The sequence below is a fragment of the Achroia grisella genome, unplaced genomic scaffold, assembly GCF_030625045.1.
Source record: "Achroia grisella isolate CSIRO2021 unplaced genomic scaffold, CSIRO_AGI_Agris_v1 utg808, whole genome shotgun sequence".
In the NCBI taxonomy this organism is placed as follows: domain Eukaryota; kingdom Metazoa; phylum Arthropoda; class Insecta; order Lepidoptera; family Pyralidae; genus Achroia; species Achroia grisella.
The window spans coordinates 1,521,430-1,536,250 of NW_026713029.1; the positions used below are offsets into that span (position 1 = coordinate 1,521,430).

The following is a 14,821-nucleotide window of genomic DNA, read 5'->3' on the forward strand; positions in this document are numbered from 1 at the left end:
GTTGACTTTCGATAATGACACCTCTGACTGTAATGCGCTGTTACAATGGTGTGAAGTTTCTCTGTGCCAATCTAATATGTTGAGTCAGGCATAATAGAGATTATTAGATTATTAAAGATAGCATCTTGATTTGTGCGATGCAATGAGATGCGGTGTGGCTATTTCACTTTGGGAGAAATATTTTACAGCAGATTCAAAAATTTTCCACACATTTTAAGGACTTTTATCGACTATAATGAGGTCACTATGAATTACTGTGTCCTTATGCGGCAGGGCGAAGATGAAAGGATACCCACAGTTGAGGCTATGTACATATTTATATTGTAGATGGAAGATATAGGACTTGTACATGATTTATATTTACAATAATATATTACAAGCCGTTGAAATGAAGATGTTAAGGTATAAAATCCGCAACGGGGAAGTCTGGCTGTTAGCGACATTGGCAAAAAATGCAGGAAAAAATCTGCGATGGTATAGGCATGTGAAGAGACAGTCGCCTGACTGCAACATTCCGTTCCCGGTCGAAGAGGCAGATGCAAACTAAGGAAGGGATGGGAGGATGTAGTTGCTTAGCGAGATCACTGAGGATAGTGTTCGGGACAGGATAAAATGGCGGAGAAAAACAAGAAAAGCAGACACCACCACCATGTCACTAGGAAGAGAGAGAAAGAGATAGATATATTACATGCAATTGGTCCCGAATGACAAGGCCGGTATTTTTTCTTGTTCGCGTCGTAACTAGGCAACGGTGTTGCCGCGTGATGTTAGTAAACACCAATCAAAAAATTACTACTGATTACTATATTTAATAGATAGAGTATTTCTATGTGTTTAAAATTATATAGAAATGGTTAATAAAAATGTTTTTTTCATCTATATTATATCACTAGTACATGATAAAGAGCTCAGTAAACCCTAACAGAAGTATACTAGTCTGACCTTCTTATATATATATTGTATACTTCTTATTCAAAATTCCACAGCATTGTCTTTAACATTAATAAATATTTAAATTATTTGAAATCTATGTATATTGAATATTGAAGTATAAGTGATATAATTCCCAAATGCCCGTTGGTTATTATAATTTTTCAAAAAGGATGGGACTAAGTAGTATAATATACAAGTATACATATCTACTTTTGTAATGACAAGACAAATTTACTTATTCTTCTTAAATGTCATTTGCAAATGCACCAACGGTAAGCCATCAAAAAGTAAATTTGAGATATCAATCGAGATAATCAAATGTAATTATAAAATATTATAATTACATACAAACAACGCGATATATGGTCATGTGGTCATGGCAAACTCAATTTTGCTGCAGTGTTTGTTGGGAATGCAATGCCAAGACTTCGCTATAATAGCTGCAGATCAAATAAACACACAGAGCATTATTGTTATGAAGGATGGTATGGAACACTGGCTTATCTAGTTCTATCTATAGTAATATAAAGTATAATGAGACGTCATCGTCTAATAGTTTACTATACAACTCACATCCAAAAGGTTATGATGTCAATTCTGGGAAACATAAAAAATCCGCAATTTATATTTGTGACTCTACGGTGATCGATATTCGACCTTAATTTAAATTATAAATTTGAACATTAATTAGTTTCTATTTCCAAAGACTGCACTTCTATGTGTGTGCGAATCAAATACATGGTAGTTTGTGTAATGATTTTTAATTGCTTTAAAGGAATTTTAAATCATAATTAAAAAAAATATTAGACCCTGTTCTCTATGTAAATTATAAGTGCGCGAAATTTCATACTCCTCCGTCCGCGTAATGTTTGTAAAAGGGATTCAAAGTAGTAGTTAAAAAATCTCATTTAAGCACCAAATACATGTAGATCAAATTTACGTAACATAAATGCACACATGCAACTTTCCAATATTCTAAACATTACACTAACAGATACAGATTATCTAAAAATAGGCCTCTCTTATCACAATTTTCTTCGTATAACCTTGTAAATGCAAGTAAACGTCACCAGGTAATATTAGCAAGGTTGCATAGTTGACACACATGTGTCTCATTTATCACAACATAATGTGCACTGACGTGTTACCTATGTATTCTCTCGTATCTCAAGAGAACTTGAGTTTTTTTCGGACTACTCTAATGGTTTTGGGACGAAAAGCTGCAGTGCCAAATTATCAAAATTTTCATATAGTCTTGGGTATAGTAATCATAATTTAAAAATACAATAATTAGTTGATAATCCCGTTGTCTAATGCCATATTGCGATACGATAGGCGTAGTTTGGTTGCCGAACAGGCGGCAGTAGGCTTCCATGCTATATCTGAACTCTATTTATTGCCTGATGATACCAAGTTTAGAGGACACGTGTCATAATATGGGTTATTACTATGAGCGGGAACACAACTACTTATTTTAATAAAAATCAAATACTAGTAAAAATGTGTATTCTTCCCAAAAGGGCTCACAGCGAAGGAAAGTAAAAAACAATTTGTTAGTCAAAAATGACATATACAAAAATAGATATCAAAAATATAAAGCTTATAAAAAGAATGGTAGACAAGTTGCCAACAACATCGGTGTAGATCCAATAACAGATCAGAATTGATCACCTGTTGCGGGCTTAAATTAAATAAGACGAAGAGTTTCTTATCAGTTCTTCTTAACTAAAGTAGCTAGCCGAAATGGATGTTAAGGATAGTGATAAAAAATATCACTTGCATAAGAGATTGATACTGTCCTATGTTAATAAATGATTTTTGACTGATGATTTTAATTTTTAAGACGAAGATAAGCTGCTGCAAATTTCGGACAAACTGGTAATGGGCGTGAATGGGGATACGGCAGATATGGCTCAATTTACTCAGTTCATAGCGAAGAATATTCAGCTGTACGAGATGAGAAATGGATATCAGCTGGACACAGCAGCGGTCGTTCACTTCACGAGGAAGAATTTGGCTGAGGCTATGAAGGGTGGGGTAAGTGAGTAAATCGTAATATCCACACTAATATGGACGTCCCTCGGTTCTGTAGCGCATCAGGGATGTTTGCAGCACGCGGATAGATGATTTTCAAGCCATAATGCGGAATAGAACTGCATCGCTGATGTGCAGAATTCGGTCGCAAACAGTGTCCTAATTACTATACAAATATGTCGGATTGTCCAGTCCAGAGGCACTACGGACCCAATGCATCTGGACGTGGACATAGATATATGAATTGAGAGACAAATATATATGTTATAATTTATTGACTTAGTTTATACGTTGTTTACTAACATGACATGGATGGAAATCTAAAATAAATATTTTTTTTTAACATCATTTGTGGGATTCTAATGGTAAAAGCAAAATTTCTAAATTTCAGTCCAGTTGGTTTGAAGTGTTTGAAGAAAATCAAAGCTTTCTTATTTATAATATTAGATACTATTTAGGATGAAGAACATAGGCTTCTATAGGCTTAGCGGACGAAATTGTGTGCAAAAGTTGATATTAGCAGTGTAAGTTTATTGTAAGAAATTGAAAGGCATCCGAACGCTTCCATCCAATGTATTTGTTACATTCACACTTGTAAAGAAACCATAATTTAGAATGCCGACCTTAGAATGCCTCATCAATTCTAATTTCCTCTCAGTTGGATGTTATCTTATTGGAGGTAAATCTATTTCAATGTCATATCACAATGCCCAGTAAAGTTCAGTCATTATTCAAATTGCGTCACAGTAAAAATAACATTGAGGAAATAAGACCGTTTCTGGAACTATTGAACTGTTGTTAGATCAAAGAAATATTGTCAGATCAAGAACACGACAATAATTTAAAATCCGCAAAATTTTAAAAAATCTCATCATCATCATTTCTTTTATAGTTGTCATTGTTTGGTGATTTTCACCCACAAGTCTATCACCCCATCAAAGGGACATATAGTATATAGTGCCATCTAGTCTAGGGTTGCCAAGCCTAAATTTAAAAATTCAGGATTGAAAGTTCAGAAGACAAGGACTATCCAGTTTAAAAACAGAACGCAGTAATAGTGTTGCAATAGTTATATTAATTAATATGTAGTAAAATTCAAGTAATTACTATAATCAGATTTTTAATAAAAAGTGCTTGCTAAAATTATACTGTTGAAAATCAGTAGGTAGGCGCGCATATTTTAAAAATCCAGGACGCTCCCAAATTCAAGACTTCCCAGGACACTTCAAAAACTAGGACATGTCCTGGGAAAACAGGACGGTTGGCAACTCTAATCTAGTCCAAAGTTAAGTAGAACTCGTGGGTTATATGGGTTCTAGGCAACTGATATTAATACATAGTTATATTTATTTTGTAAATACATACATAATATTCATAGAAAACCCAGATCAATACACACTATACTCATGACTGCGCTAAACCGCTAGATCACTGAGTCCGTCGAATAACTTCATTTCATTCATTCAGAATTTAAGAGACACTTGGCGGTGGAGCTCTTGCCACTTTCCACGATGTTCCATCATGCTCTTTGAATGCTGATATGACACGACTCCAATTCTTTACGGTTCTTCAATGACGAAATTAAATTAATATAATCCTTCTTTTTTGAAATGTCGGTAAAAGTAACCTCAATTTGTTTGGATATTACATGAATAAATTTAAGTGATTTTTCGCTTGCATTGCAAGGTATTCTGTAATATAGCAAACGGTGCATACATAATCAGTTAAAACGACAACAAATATTTAATCAACCTCGTGACCGATTGTATAAAACGACAATAGCATAACGTATAAAGTCTATATAGATTTTATCATTATTCAGAAGATTTAGATTGCTTAGGTGGCCGTCTACTTCAATAGTTAGTTAATTTTTTTATTAATGGTTATTATATTGATTTAAAAGAGCAACCTGCAATTTCATACTCGTTGTTCTTGCGATAAGTCTGCGTTCCGATAAAGTTTATTTGAATAAAGATTTATTTTATTACAGATTATTTTTATTAAAGTTTATTTTGATTAAAAAACTAGGTTACTATTATTTATTTAAATTTTATTTGGTAAGTTTATGACTTTATCGTTGCACGTATTCTCACCATTCTCGGGTAGCTACTGAAAATCAGTGTTTTGCTCATTGACTAGTTTATTCACTGAGTAGCTTAACCCTATCACATTTCTAATATTTTTCAGGTTTATTGTTTTGGATATAAATAAAGATTTTATATATCTGTCTATCAATACAGATTTGGTAGCGAACTCTGAAACTAGGCGAGCACAATAGATATCTGTAATTATTCAAACTCCTAAATAATAATAAAAAAGTTGGTAACGCATAAAACAGTAATAAATTGAGCATTTCTAATATTACTAGACAGCGGCAGCGACTTTATTTTATACTATGTAATGAAGAATTTAGAATTTCTTAAAAATTGCTCAGTAACTTCTCTAATTCTAATATTTCAATACTGGCATTTCTTTTGTCGTATTTGTACTTCAGTCAAATTAGATATCTGTCCTCTTTATATATATGGAGTATAAAAGAAACACAACTACATATATTTTTCTCTCTCAGATTGCCCATTAAAATGCTATGATTTGCAAGTTTACATCTAATTACGTCAATCATTACTCGAAGTTGAACCCTAATTCTATAGAAATACTTTCGCTTTTCAATTGTTAGTTTTTGAACACTTTCATTTTTATAGTCATTTCTATTAAAATATCTCTAATAGTGGCTAATTATTTTAACTAGGTCACCATATTTAATTTATTCATTAAGACTATAGAGATAAATAATATTAAAGACAAACAATATTTATCTATTCTCAATTTGACCACAGACTTTAACAATAAACAAAAGAGTATATATCCATGTTTCTGTGTGTTTTAAGGAAGATGTTACATATGAATGTGGATGGTTGTAAGGGTAGGGGAAGGCCAAAAAAGAAATGGATGGACTGCGTGAAAGATGAAATGGTAAGAAAGGGAGTAAATAACGAGATGACTGTGAACAGGGATGAATAGAAGAGAAAAACATATTATGCCGATCCCGAATAAATAAGATAAGGAAGAAGCAGATCATGACGATGTGTATCCAATACTTGGTAATGTGTGTAATGCTTTTTTATAAATTTAATATATCTTTATGCATAATTTAATTTTAGCATTCTGCACTCATCTATACTTTATACATATAAATAAAATTGGAGTGTCTGTTTGTAATACTGAAATAATCATGTTTTACTATATGCGTATGAATATAAATACGGTACATACACCAAAATAACATTTCCTACAATTTTTGTCTGTCTGTGTGTTTGTTCCGGCTAATCTCTGAAATGGTCCAGCGATTTTGACGGGGCTTTTTTTGGCAGGTAGCTGTTGTAATAAGGAGTAACTTAGGCTACTTTTATTTTAGAAAATAAAGTCATATTCCACGTGGACGAAGTCGCGTGTACAGCTAGTTCTCACAATTTTCGTAAAAAAGTGTACAAAGTTTTTGCTTCATTTAATTGATATAACTTCTTTAACAGAATCCTTACATGGTGAACTCGCTTATGGCCGGTTATGATGAAAAAGTGGGTAGCCAGTTATACACAATGGACTTTATTGCGTCCTGCGTCAAGGTTCCATTTGCTGCGCATGGTTTCGGCGGCATTCTGGCTATGGGCATCTTGGATAGATACTACAAACTTCGTAAGTACATTTTCAATAACTGTTAATGGTCAATAATTTAATTTGTATTTGTAAGTTGTGAAGATAATATTAAATTTTTATCTATACAAATATATAATTGAAGTGTCTATTTTGTAATTTCATATTAACAGCTTTTCACTAAATACATATATGTCACACTTATGTATTTACTGTGGTACTGATATAAAAAAAAAAATTTTTTTTGAATGTCTGTCGTTCTTTGTTCTTACTTATCTTTGAAAAAGCTGGACCGATTTTAACAGGACTTTCAATCAATAACTTAAATATTTTGATCAGTTTTTTAGTACTCATAACACAGAATTTTCTTTGCATGGGACTGAATGGCGTTGTGTGAATTACCTAGAAATATTATATACTAGCTGTCCCCGCGGTTTCATCTGCATGAAATTTATAGGCTATATGTTATTTTGATGGTTTAGCTATATCAGTGTATATATAAAATTTTAACAAAATCAGTTCAGTAGATTCTGCGTGAAAGAGGAACAAACATCCATCCGTACTCACAAACTTTCGCATTTATATTATTAATAATAAGATTATTATTGTATAGGCAACGGCTATGCCACTCAATTACATAAAAAAATTGTAAACTTTCAGATCTTACAGAAGCTGAAGCGTATGAAATTTTGAAAATGTGCGTCCACGAGATACAGAGTAGATTGTTTATAAATCTACCCAAGTTTCAGGTGAAGGTTGTATCTAAAAAAGGTATTAGCACCTTACCAGCTATCACTACAGCGTCTTTTATACAAAATCATTAAAGATCGGGTTTGTACATAGTCATTTGCGTTCACACCTCTGCCTTACATATACTTAATGGATTTATATTATTTTGTTTATTTCCGCTACAATTAACATGTGTGAGACCACAAATGTTCAGTGTGGAAACTTGACAAAACACGGAGATCAAACCGCACCGAACAGTCTAGGCTCTACTCCAGTTAACACTAGGCTTCCAACCTGAACTCTATTCTCACATGCTAATTCTCAGGTCTCATACACGCTAATGGAAGCGGAATTAAACAAAATAATATAATTTATGTAGTATAACAGAATTCCGCAAAATAACACCCAATTCGATAAAATATTGTTGAAGTGTGTTAAGGCTGGATTTCCGTTGAGGGGTGAGATATGTCTGTGAAATTATAGGATAAACGGCATGGTATAGTAGTCTTTAAAAATGGCAACACATGACACGTGGGTATCACGTGATGACGTGATACTGTTCATGTATATAAATGACGGATACAATTTACCATCAGATGTGCCATTATCCTGATTATCTTTCTAGTTGTTTCAAGAAATAAAAGTAGCTGAAATAATATCATTGCTACTGTTTTCGAGATCTTAATTGTGTTTGAATATTCTTGGTTGTCAAAGTTAGATAATTGTAATGGATTGTCTTTTAACTTATTAATTTTGTAAAGTTATATTGTTTTTAATTTATTTTCTTTTACATTATCAATAAATGAGTATGTATTTTATATTTATGTCAATATTGTGTTTATTTTATACTTATAAAACATATAAACTATAATTGATATAGATTTTTTGTTTTATTTTATAAAAATAGAAAGACTACTCATATTCAACAGCCTCGGTTTAGCGCTTTAGCCTACTTCTTGTCTGGACGTGAGTTCGATCCTCGCACCGTGCAAACATATGTATTTATAAGTATGATTATTTGTATCGTCCTGGGTGTTTACTATGTATGTTATTTATAGGTAGAATTAAACCCACGTGTCAACTATGTATGTATTTACAAAATAATGTATTTATATCAGTTGTCTAGTAGTTACCCATAATACAAGCTCTGCTTAGCTTGGGACTAGATGGCGCTGAATTTCAAGGGATATTATTAATACATTGGTTGACATAACAATTTGTAGATACAATAACTTTAGAAAATATTACTTTTTATATATGTTACAAACATTGAATAATATTGTAGTATGGAACAGTATGTTAGTATTTTACATATGGGTTGAAAAATTGAAGGCAAAGATGTTCCCGACACAGGCTGAAGGAAACTACTTTAGGAAAGTTCTCGAAACCATTTTAATTCAAGTGCAGAGAATATTTATAGTTCTCTGTGCTGTGGTAAATTTTTAAGAGTTAGCAAAAGTTATATTATACAACTGCAGACCGAAGAAGGTGGAAAATTATGTGAGACATACGTCCAGCATGATGTTTATAAGAAAAAGAAGATATAAAAACCAACATATATTAAACCTTATTAGAGATATACATATACTTTAAAATTCGAAGTGTGTTGTAAAATTTTGTCATACAAGGAGGCCTCTCTTAATCTACTATATGATAAGACTTGTAATTAGAGACATTTGAATGTACAGTCGGCTGCCTAAAGATGATAACACGAAGCTGTGATACATGTCTAAGAGTTAGCAAAAGTTATATTATAAAAATCTACATTCATAAAACCTTATTAGAGATATAATCTTATATATAAAATCCTCGTGTCACAGTTTTCGTTCCCATACTCCTCCGAAACGGCTTAACCGATTATCATGAAATTTTGTGAGCGTATTGTGTTGTATTGGTCTGAGAATCGGCCAACATCTATTTTTCATACCCCTAAATGTTAGGAGTAGTCCACCCCTAAATTTTTATTTTTATTTTTTAGACAAAATTTTTAGTTTCTATTTTTTTGTGATACAACATACAAAAATACATACAATCCTAAATTTTCACCCTTCTATCATCAACCCCAATTTTTTTATAGCGTTATTAATTTATATAGCAAAACAACGTTTGCCGGGACAGCTAGTATATATATGTACTCAAATTTATTCGTACAAAAGAGGGCTCTTCTAATCTACTTGTATATGATAAGACTTGTACAATTAGAGACATTTGAAAATACAGTCAGATGCCTAAAGATCATAGCATGAAGTTTGGTCAAAACGACACAAATTAATTCTACATGAATAATACTATATAATAATACTATACTCATTACTACAAAATGTATATCACCATCATCATTATCGCAGCCCGGAAGACGTCCACTGCTCGACATAGGCCTCCCACAAAGATCTCCACGACAATCAGTCCTGCGCTGCTTGCATCCAATGCCTTCCAGCGAATTTGACCAGATCGTCGGTCCACCTTGCTGGAGGCCTTCCCACGCTGCGTCTTCCGGTTCGTGGTCGCCACTCGAGGACTTTACGACCCCAACGGCTATCTGTCCTAAGAGCTATGTGCCCTGTCTATTGCCACTTCAGAGTCCCAATTCATCGGGCTATGTCGGTCACTCTGGTTCTTCTGCGGATTTCCTCATTTCTGATTCTATCACGCAGAGTAACTCCGAGCATAGCCCTCTCCATTGCCCTCTGAGTGACTCTGAGCTTGTTCATGGGGCCCATAGTTATATAGCGTCTCTGTGCCGTAAGTCATCACTGGCAACACACATTGGTCGTAAACCTTTGTCTCGAGACACTGCGGAAATTTGGACGAAAAATGTTTATAGCGTGCGAGATATAGAACCCACGACCATCGGAAGTAAAGCGCTGTGCTAAAATGCTAGTTCACCGGCGCCGTCAATATACCTTATGATAAGAGTTATAATATAACCTCAGATAGTAATTATATCATTAATATTATTTCCGGGCTAATACTAATCACTGCACCACCCATGGTTGCCTGGTAGAAAATGCCATTGGTTTTGTTTTTACGGACTACTCTAATGCTGTTGGCCGCAGCTGGCTTTACAGCTTCACCGGACGATATTGGGCGAGCGCAGATGGCACTCCAAAGCCGCGGAAGGACTTATGGAGCGGCTGAAGGCCAGCTCCCGCCTGACGGATACGTCTAAAATGCCACTGGGTGGTAAGTCCCCGATATGTACTTTTACCTGTGTATTACGTGCATTAAAATTATATAAATAAATCACTAAGCCGGTTAACTTAATGTTTATTTGAGTAACTAAAAAGCAAGAAATCTAAGTAATATTGTATATTCACTAAATTCAAATTAATAACTTGAATGAACATGTTATGTTTTATGTAGCTGACTGTACCCGAGTTTAATTCACCAACTTCGTGTGTAACTATGTCGAGATAATGTAACGTAATGTATGTATACATACATATTACGATGTATGTATTTTATGAGTAGATAACAATGTAAACAGAGCACGTCAAGGTGTCTCAACAGGTGATAACAGGGGAGGCATGAGATACTCATTATCATGTCAAACCACTCGTAACGTAGGAAAGATAGCTATTCTGTGACAGGTATAGGACTTACGTATCATACCTGAACATATTTTGTATCATTTCATCATCATTTTTATATAGAAGAATGGACAAAAAAACTTGCAAATTTTACTAATATTATTAAAGACTATACATCTGATCAGATTGTGACATCTGTGGCTCCTCTTAAGCGTTGCCATTTCTGATAACAAAGTTGCTATTTCATTATACCCTATAATTTCACTGCCACATTTCAGTAACTGGAATATAGCGTGCGATGTAGCTTGCCTTCCAAGTTGTGCTGACAGCATAATGTGATATATCTAAAAAGTATAAAATTTATTTTCAAATATAATAAATCTAACACTAATATTTTTCCAATTTCCTTATTTTCTAATCATATCTCATACCTACGTGCGTTATACATAACTCTACTAGTATAAAGTAGATAATACCTTATCTAACTCTATTTAAATACAAAACATAACCTTAATTAATGGCTGACACAGTACACATTAAAAAAACTAGTATAGTTATTTAAAATAGAACCAAAACAAATAACACAGTACTTACAGAAGAATTTAGAATCACTTAACAATAATAGGAAGAAGTGGGAGAAGTTTGTTTGTTATGAGGATGAAACGAGAAGAAATTTAGTGAGGTCTTAGACTACCCGCCCGTCCAACCTACTGAGATGCTCGGGTCTCCAAAAGGTATTTTCCCCATGTAAAAATTCGTCTCTATGTCTCAAATCTATCCACCTCGGTGGTCTAGCGGGTTAACACGTCGCTTTAAGTACGATGGTCGCGGGTTCAATTTTTGGCACGGTAGAAACATTTGTATTGATTGTTTTTATCGGTCTGGGTGTTATCTATATATTGTATATTATATTCATGAGTATGATTATTTGTATCGGTCTGTATGTTTCATATATATTAAGTAAGTATTTACAAAAAAAGGTATATATTTATATGTTATCTAGTACCCATAACTCAGCTTAGCTTGGGACTAAATAGCGCTAGGGAAACTATTACAATTTTTGTTTCCTTTATCTGGTTTAAAAGAAGGTTAATTATTATTATTATTAATTGACATGCTGACTTCTTTCGCACCTTATCATCGTCAACTGGTCCTTTGCCATCTAATATTGTTACCACAAACTAAATTCTCTCCATTCTCTATGAATTTCAAAATTTTTTTATATGCTAGTTACTTTTGCTCCGTTTTGTTTCGTATTGTAACGAATCAATAAACTGGATATTTTGTAATAAACAAAACTGGTTCAAATACAAATTATGTGACACTTGTATCGCAATATTATCTGCTTTATCTATTTTAAAGCGCAATTTATTAAAGTAAAAGTCATTTTGAATGGTGTTGTATTGACAAAGCAAAAGTACTGCAGGGGTCACATGATGACGTGATGGTCATGGTACTGTTAATGTATAGGTATAGACGACAGTTACCGCTTACGATCAGGTTGGCTGTCAGATTAATTGCAATTTTAATCACACAAAAAAATTTAGAAGCTATTTATTATTATTAATTTTTATTTAAAATTTACTAATTTAGAATACAATTATTGTGGTTCATCTAAATATATATAACTCAAAGGAGACTGACATTAGCAGCGCAAATATAATATTAGCTGTGCCGGCTACTTTGTCTGCGTGGATCTTGGATATAAATAAATATTTAATAAACTCAAAAAAAAAGAGTGTCGTCGTTCTAGTTTAAAAAATGACGAATTTACATAGTGATCTATAAACGCACAGCCCAAACCACTGGACGGATCGGGCTGTTGGTATGCAGGTAGATGTTATGACGTAGGCATCCGCCAAGAAAGGATTTTGATTATTTATTATTTTTTACCCCCAAGGGGATAAAATAGGGGAAAGTTTGTATGAAACTTTGTCAATTTTAAACCGATTGGGCTTTGCATATATAAAGCTACTATGACGTAAGAATCCCCTAAGAAAGGGTTTTGATAAATTCCACCCCTAAGGGGATAAAATAGGTGATGAAAGTTTGTATGAAAGTACTGTAAAGCCGCAAAAACTATACCTAATAATAATACTTCTTAACGTGTGCGAAGCCGCGGGAAAAAGCTAGTTTATTATATGTATAGGTTGAATAGGAGAGAATATGACAAGACTTTAATTTAATTAAATCCTACTTTTGTACCATATTTTATTTATTTAAATTATTAACCGGGTCTTAACACGAATAACTTTATGGCAAACAAAGGTATTTACCTCTCTCGACGTTTCGACGAGTAGGTAGGCTAACGTCGAGATAGGTAAATACCTTCATTTGCCATAAAATTATTCGTGTTAAGACCCGGTTAATAATTTCAATAATGTACATTAAACACGAAAGTTTAAAAATAACCATATTATATTTATCAAAAAAAAATTTTAAAAAATATATAAAGAGGAAAACGTTTGTGAACTGAACTGGTTTTAAATAGTGTAGTGGTGTAAAATATCAGTGTTGGGTAGCCCATTTATCGAAGACTCTATAGGGTATGTACCACACTACAAACATTAGGAGTTAAGATACAATAAAAAATGTACTAAAAATGGTATGAAGTTATGCGGATCAGCTAGTTACTAATATATTTATTGTATCGGTTATATTCGGGTTGTATATTAGGCTATATCTTTACATAAAAAATGAAATCGCTTCCGTTGTCTGTTCCCTTAGATATTTTAAACTACGCAACAGATTTTAATTCAGTTTTATCAAGTCGCTTCCGCTCTCTGTTTGGGTATTTTAAACTATGCAACAGATTTTAATGCAGTTCTTACCAATAGATAGAGCGATTCAAGAGGAAAGTTTGTAAGTGATGTATAATACATGTCAATAAGAAATAAATTCCGCTTCATAGCTATTGTGAAGCTGCACTTCACACTAAATATTTCTCTTGAATTGTACATTAGCAACTTTATTAGTTCCATATTTTACGGCCAATGAGTTAGCTAATCGACGATGTAATTGATTGATTCGGTTGACACTGGATTGCGTTTTAAAGTAAATTAGATTGGAATGATAGAACCAGAGTGTCCGACATAACCCGAAGAATTGCGACACTGAAGTGGTAATGGGCAGGGCACATAGCTCGTAGGACAGATGGCCGTTGGACATAAAAATCTTGACTTATTTCCAAAAAACAGCAATATTCATAATATTAATACTAGATTTAAAGACAAACTTGCTGTCCCCAAGTATCGTTTAGAAAAAGTCAATAGGTCTTTTATGGGAATAGGTATAAAAATTTACAATAAGATACTAAAGGATATATTGGGATTACCCTTAAATAAATTCAAAACATCTGTTAAATCATATTTACTGAGCAAGGCCTATTACTCACTAAACGATTACTTGAATGACGAGCGTGCATGGCAATAGTTTTCATGTTCGGGATTTTCATTTAATGTTAGACATAGACACCTATATAAATACTTATGCATTGTAAATAAACTGGATTTAAAAAAAAAGGAAATCCATTGAGTTTCTTACCAGTTCTTCTCAATTGGATATACCGATCTATATACCGAACTGGACGGTAGGGAAAAAAATTATAATGTAAAAACTTGACGTTCATAAGCGGCTAAAATGTCCTACATGAATAAATGATTTTTGAATTTTGAATTTGGGGCAATAAAGTCCTCGAGTGGCGACCACGGACCGGAAGACGCAGCGCGAAGCAGTGGACGTCTTCCAGGCTGCGATGATGATGATGATGATGAGATAGGGTTGTAACCTATGTTGAGATTTGGAATCACGACTCAGACCCATTGAAAGCATTTATCCAACATCTAACAATTACTGTTATATTAGATGTTGATACCGTTATATTTATAATAATGATAATTATTATTATTATTTATTTATTTGCTTGCTACACGGTAGTTTCGGAT

General features: G+C 33.3%; 1 protein-coding gene across 1 annotated transcript; it reads left to right on the forward strand.

The window, feature by feature from the left end:
• The first annotated feature begins 1,199 nt into the window (after positions 1-1,199).
• LOC131851874 (proteasome subunit beta type-2-like) lies at positions 1,200-8,077 on the forward strand. Its single transcript, XM_059202436.1, has 4 exons — positions 1,200-1,418; positions 2,777-2,970; positions 6,498-6,660; positions 7,279-8,077. Exons 1-4 carry the CDS (start codon positions 1,310-1,312, stop codon positions 7,440-7,442), a joined length of 630 nt encoding a protein of 209 aa, XP_059058419.1. The 5' UTR covers positions 1,200-1,309; the 3' UTR covers positions 7,443-8,077.
• Positions 8,078-14,821: the final 6,744 nt, after the last annotated feature.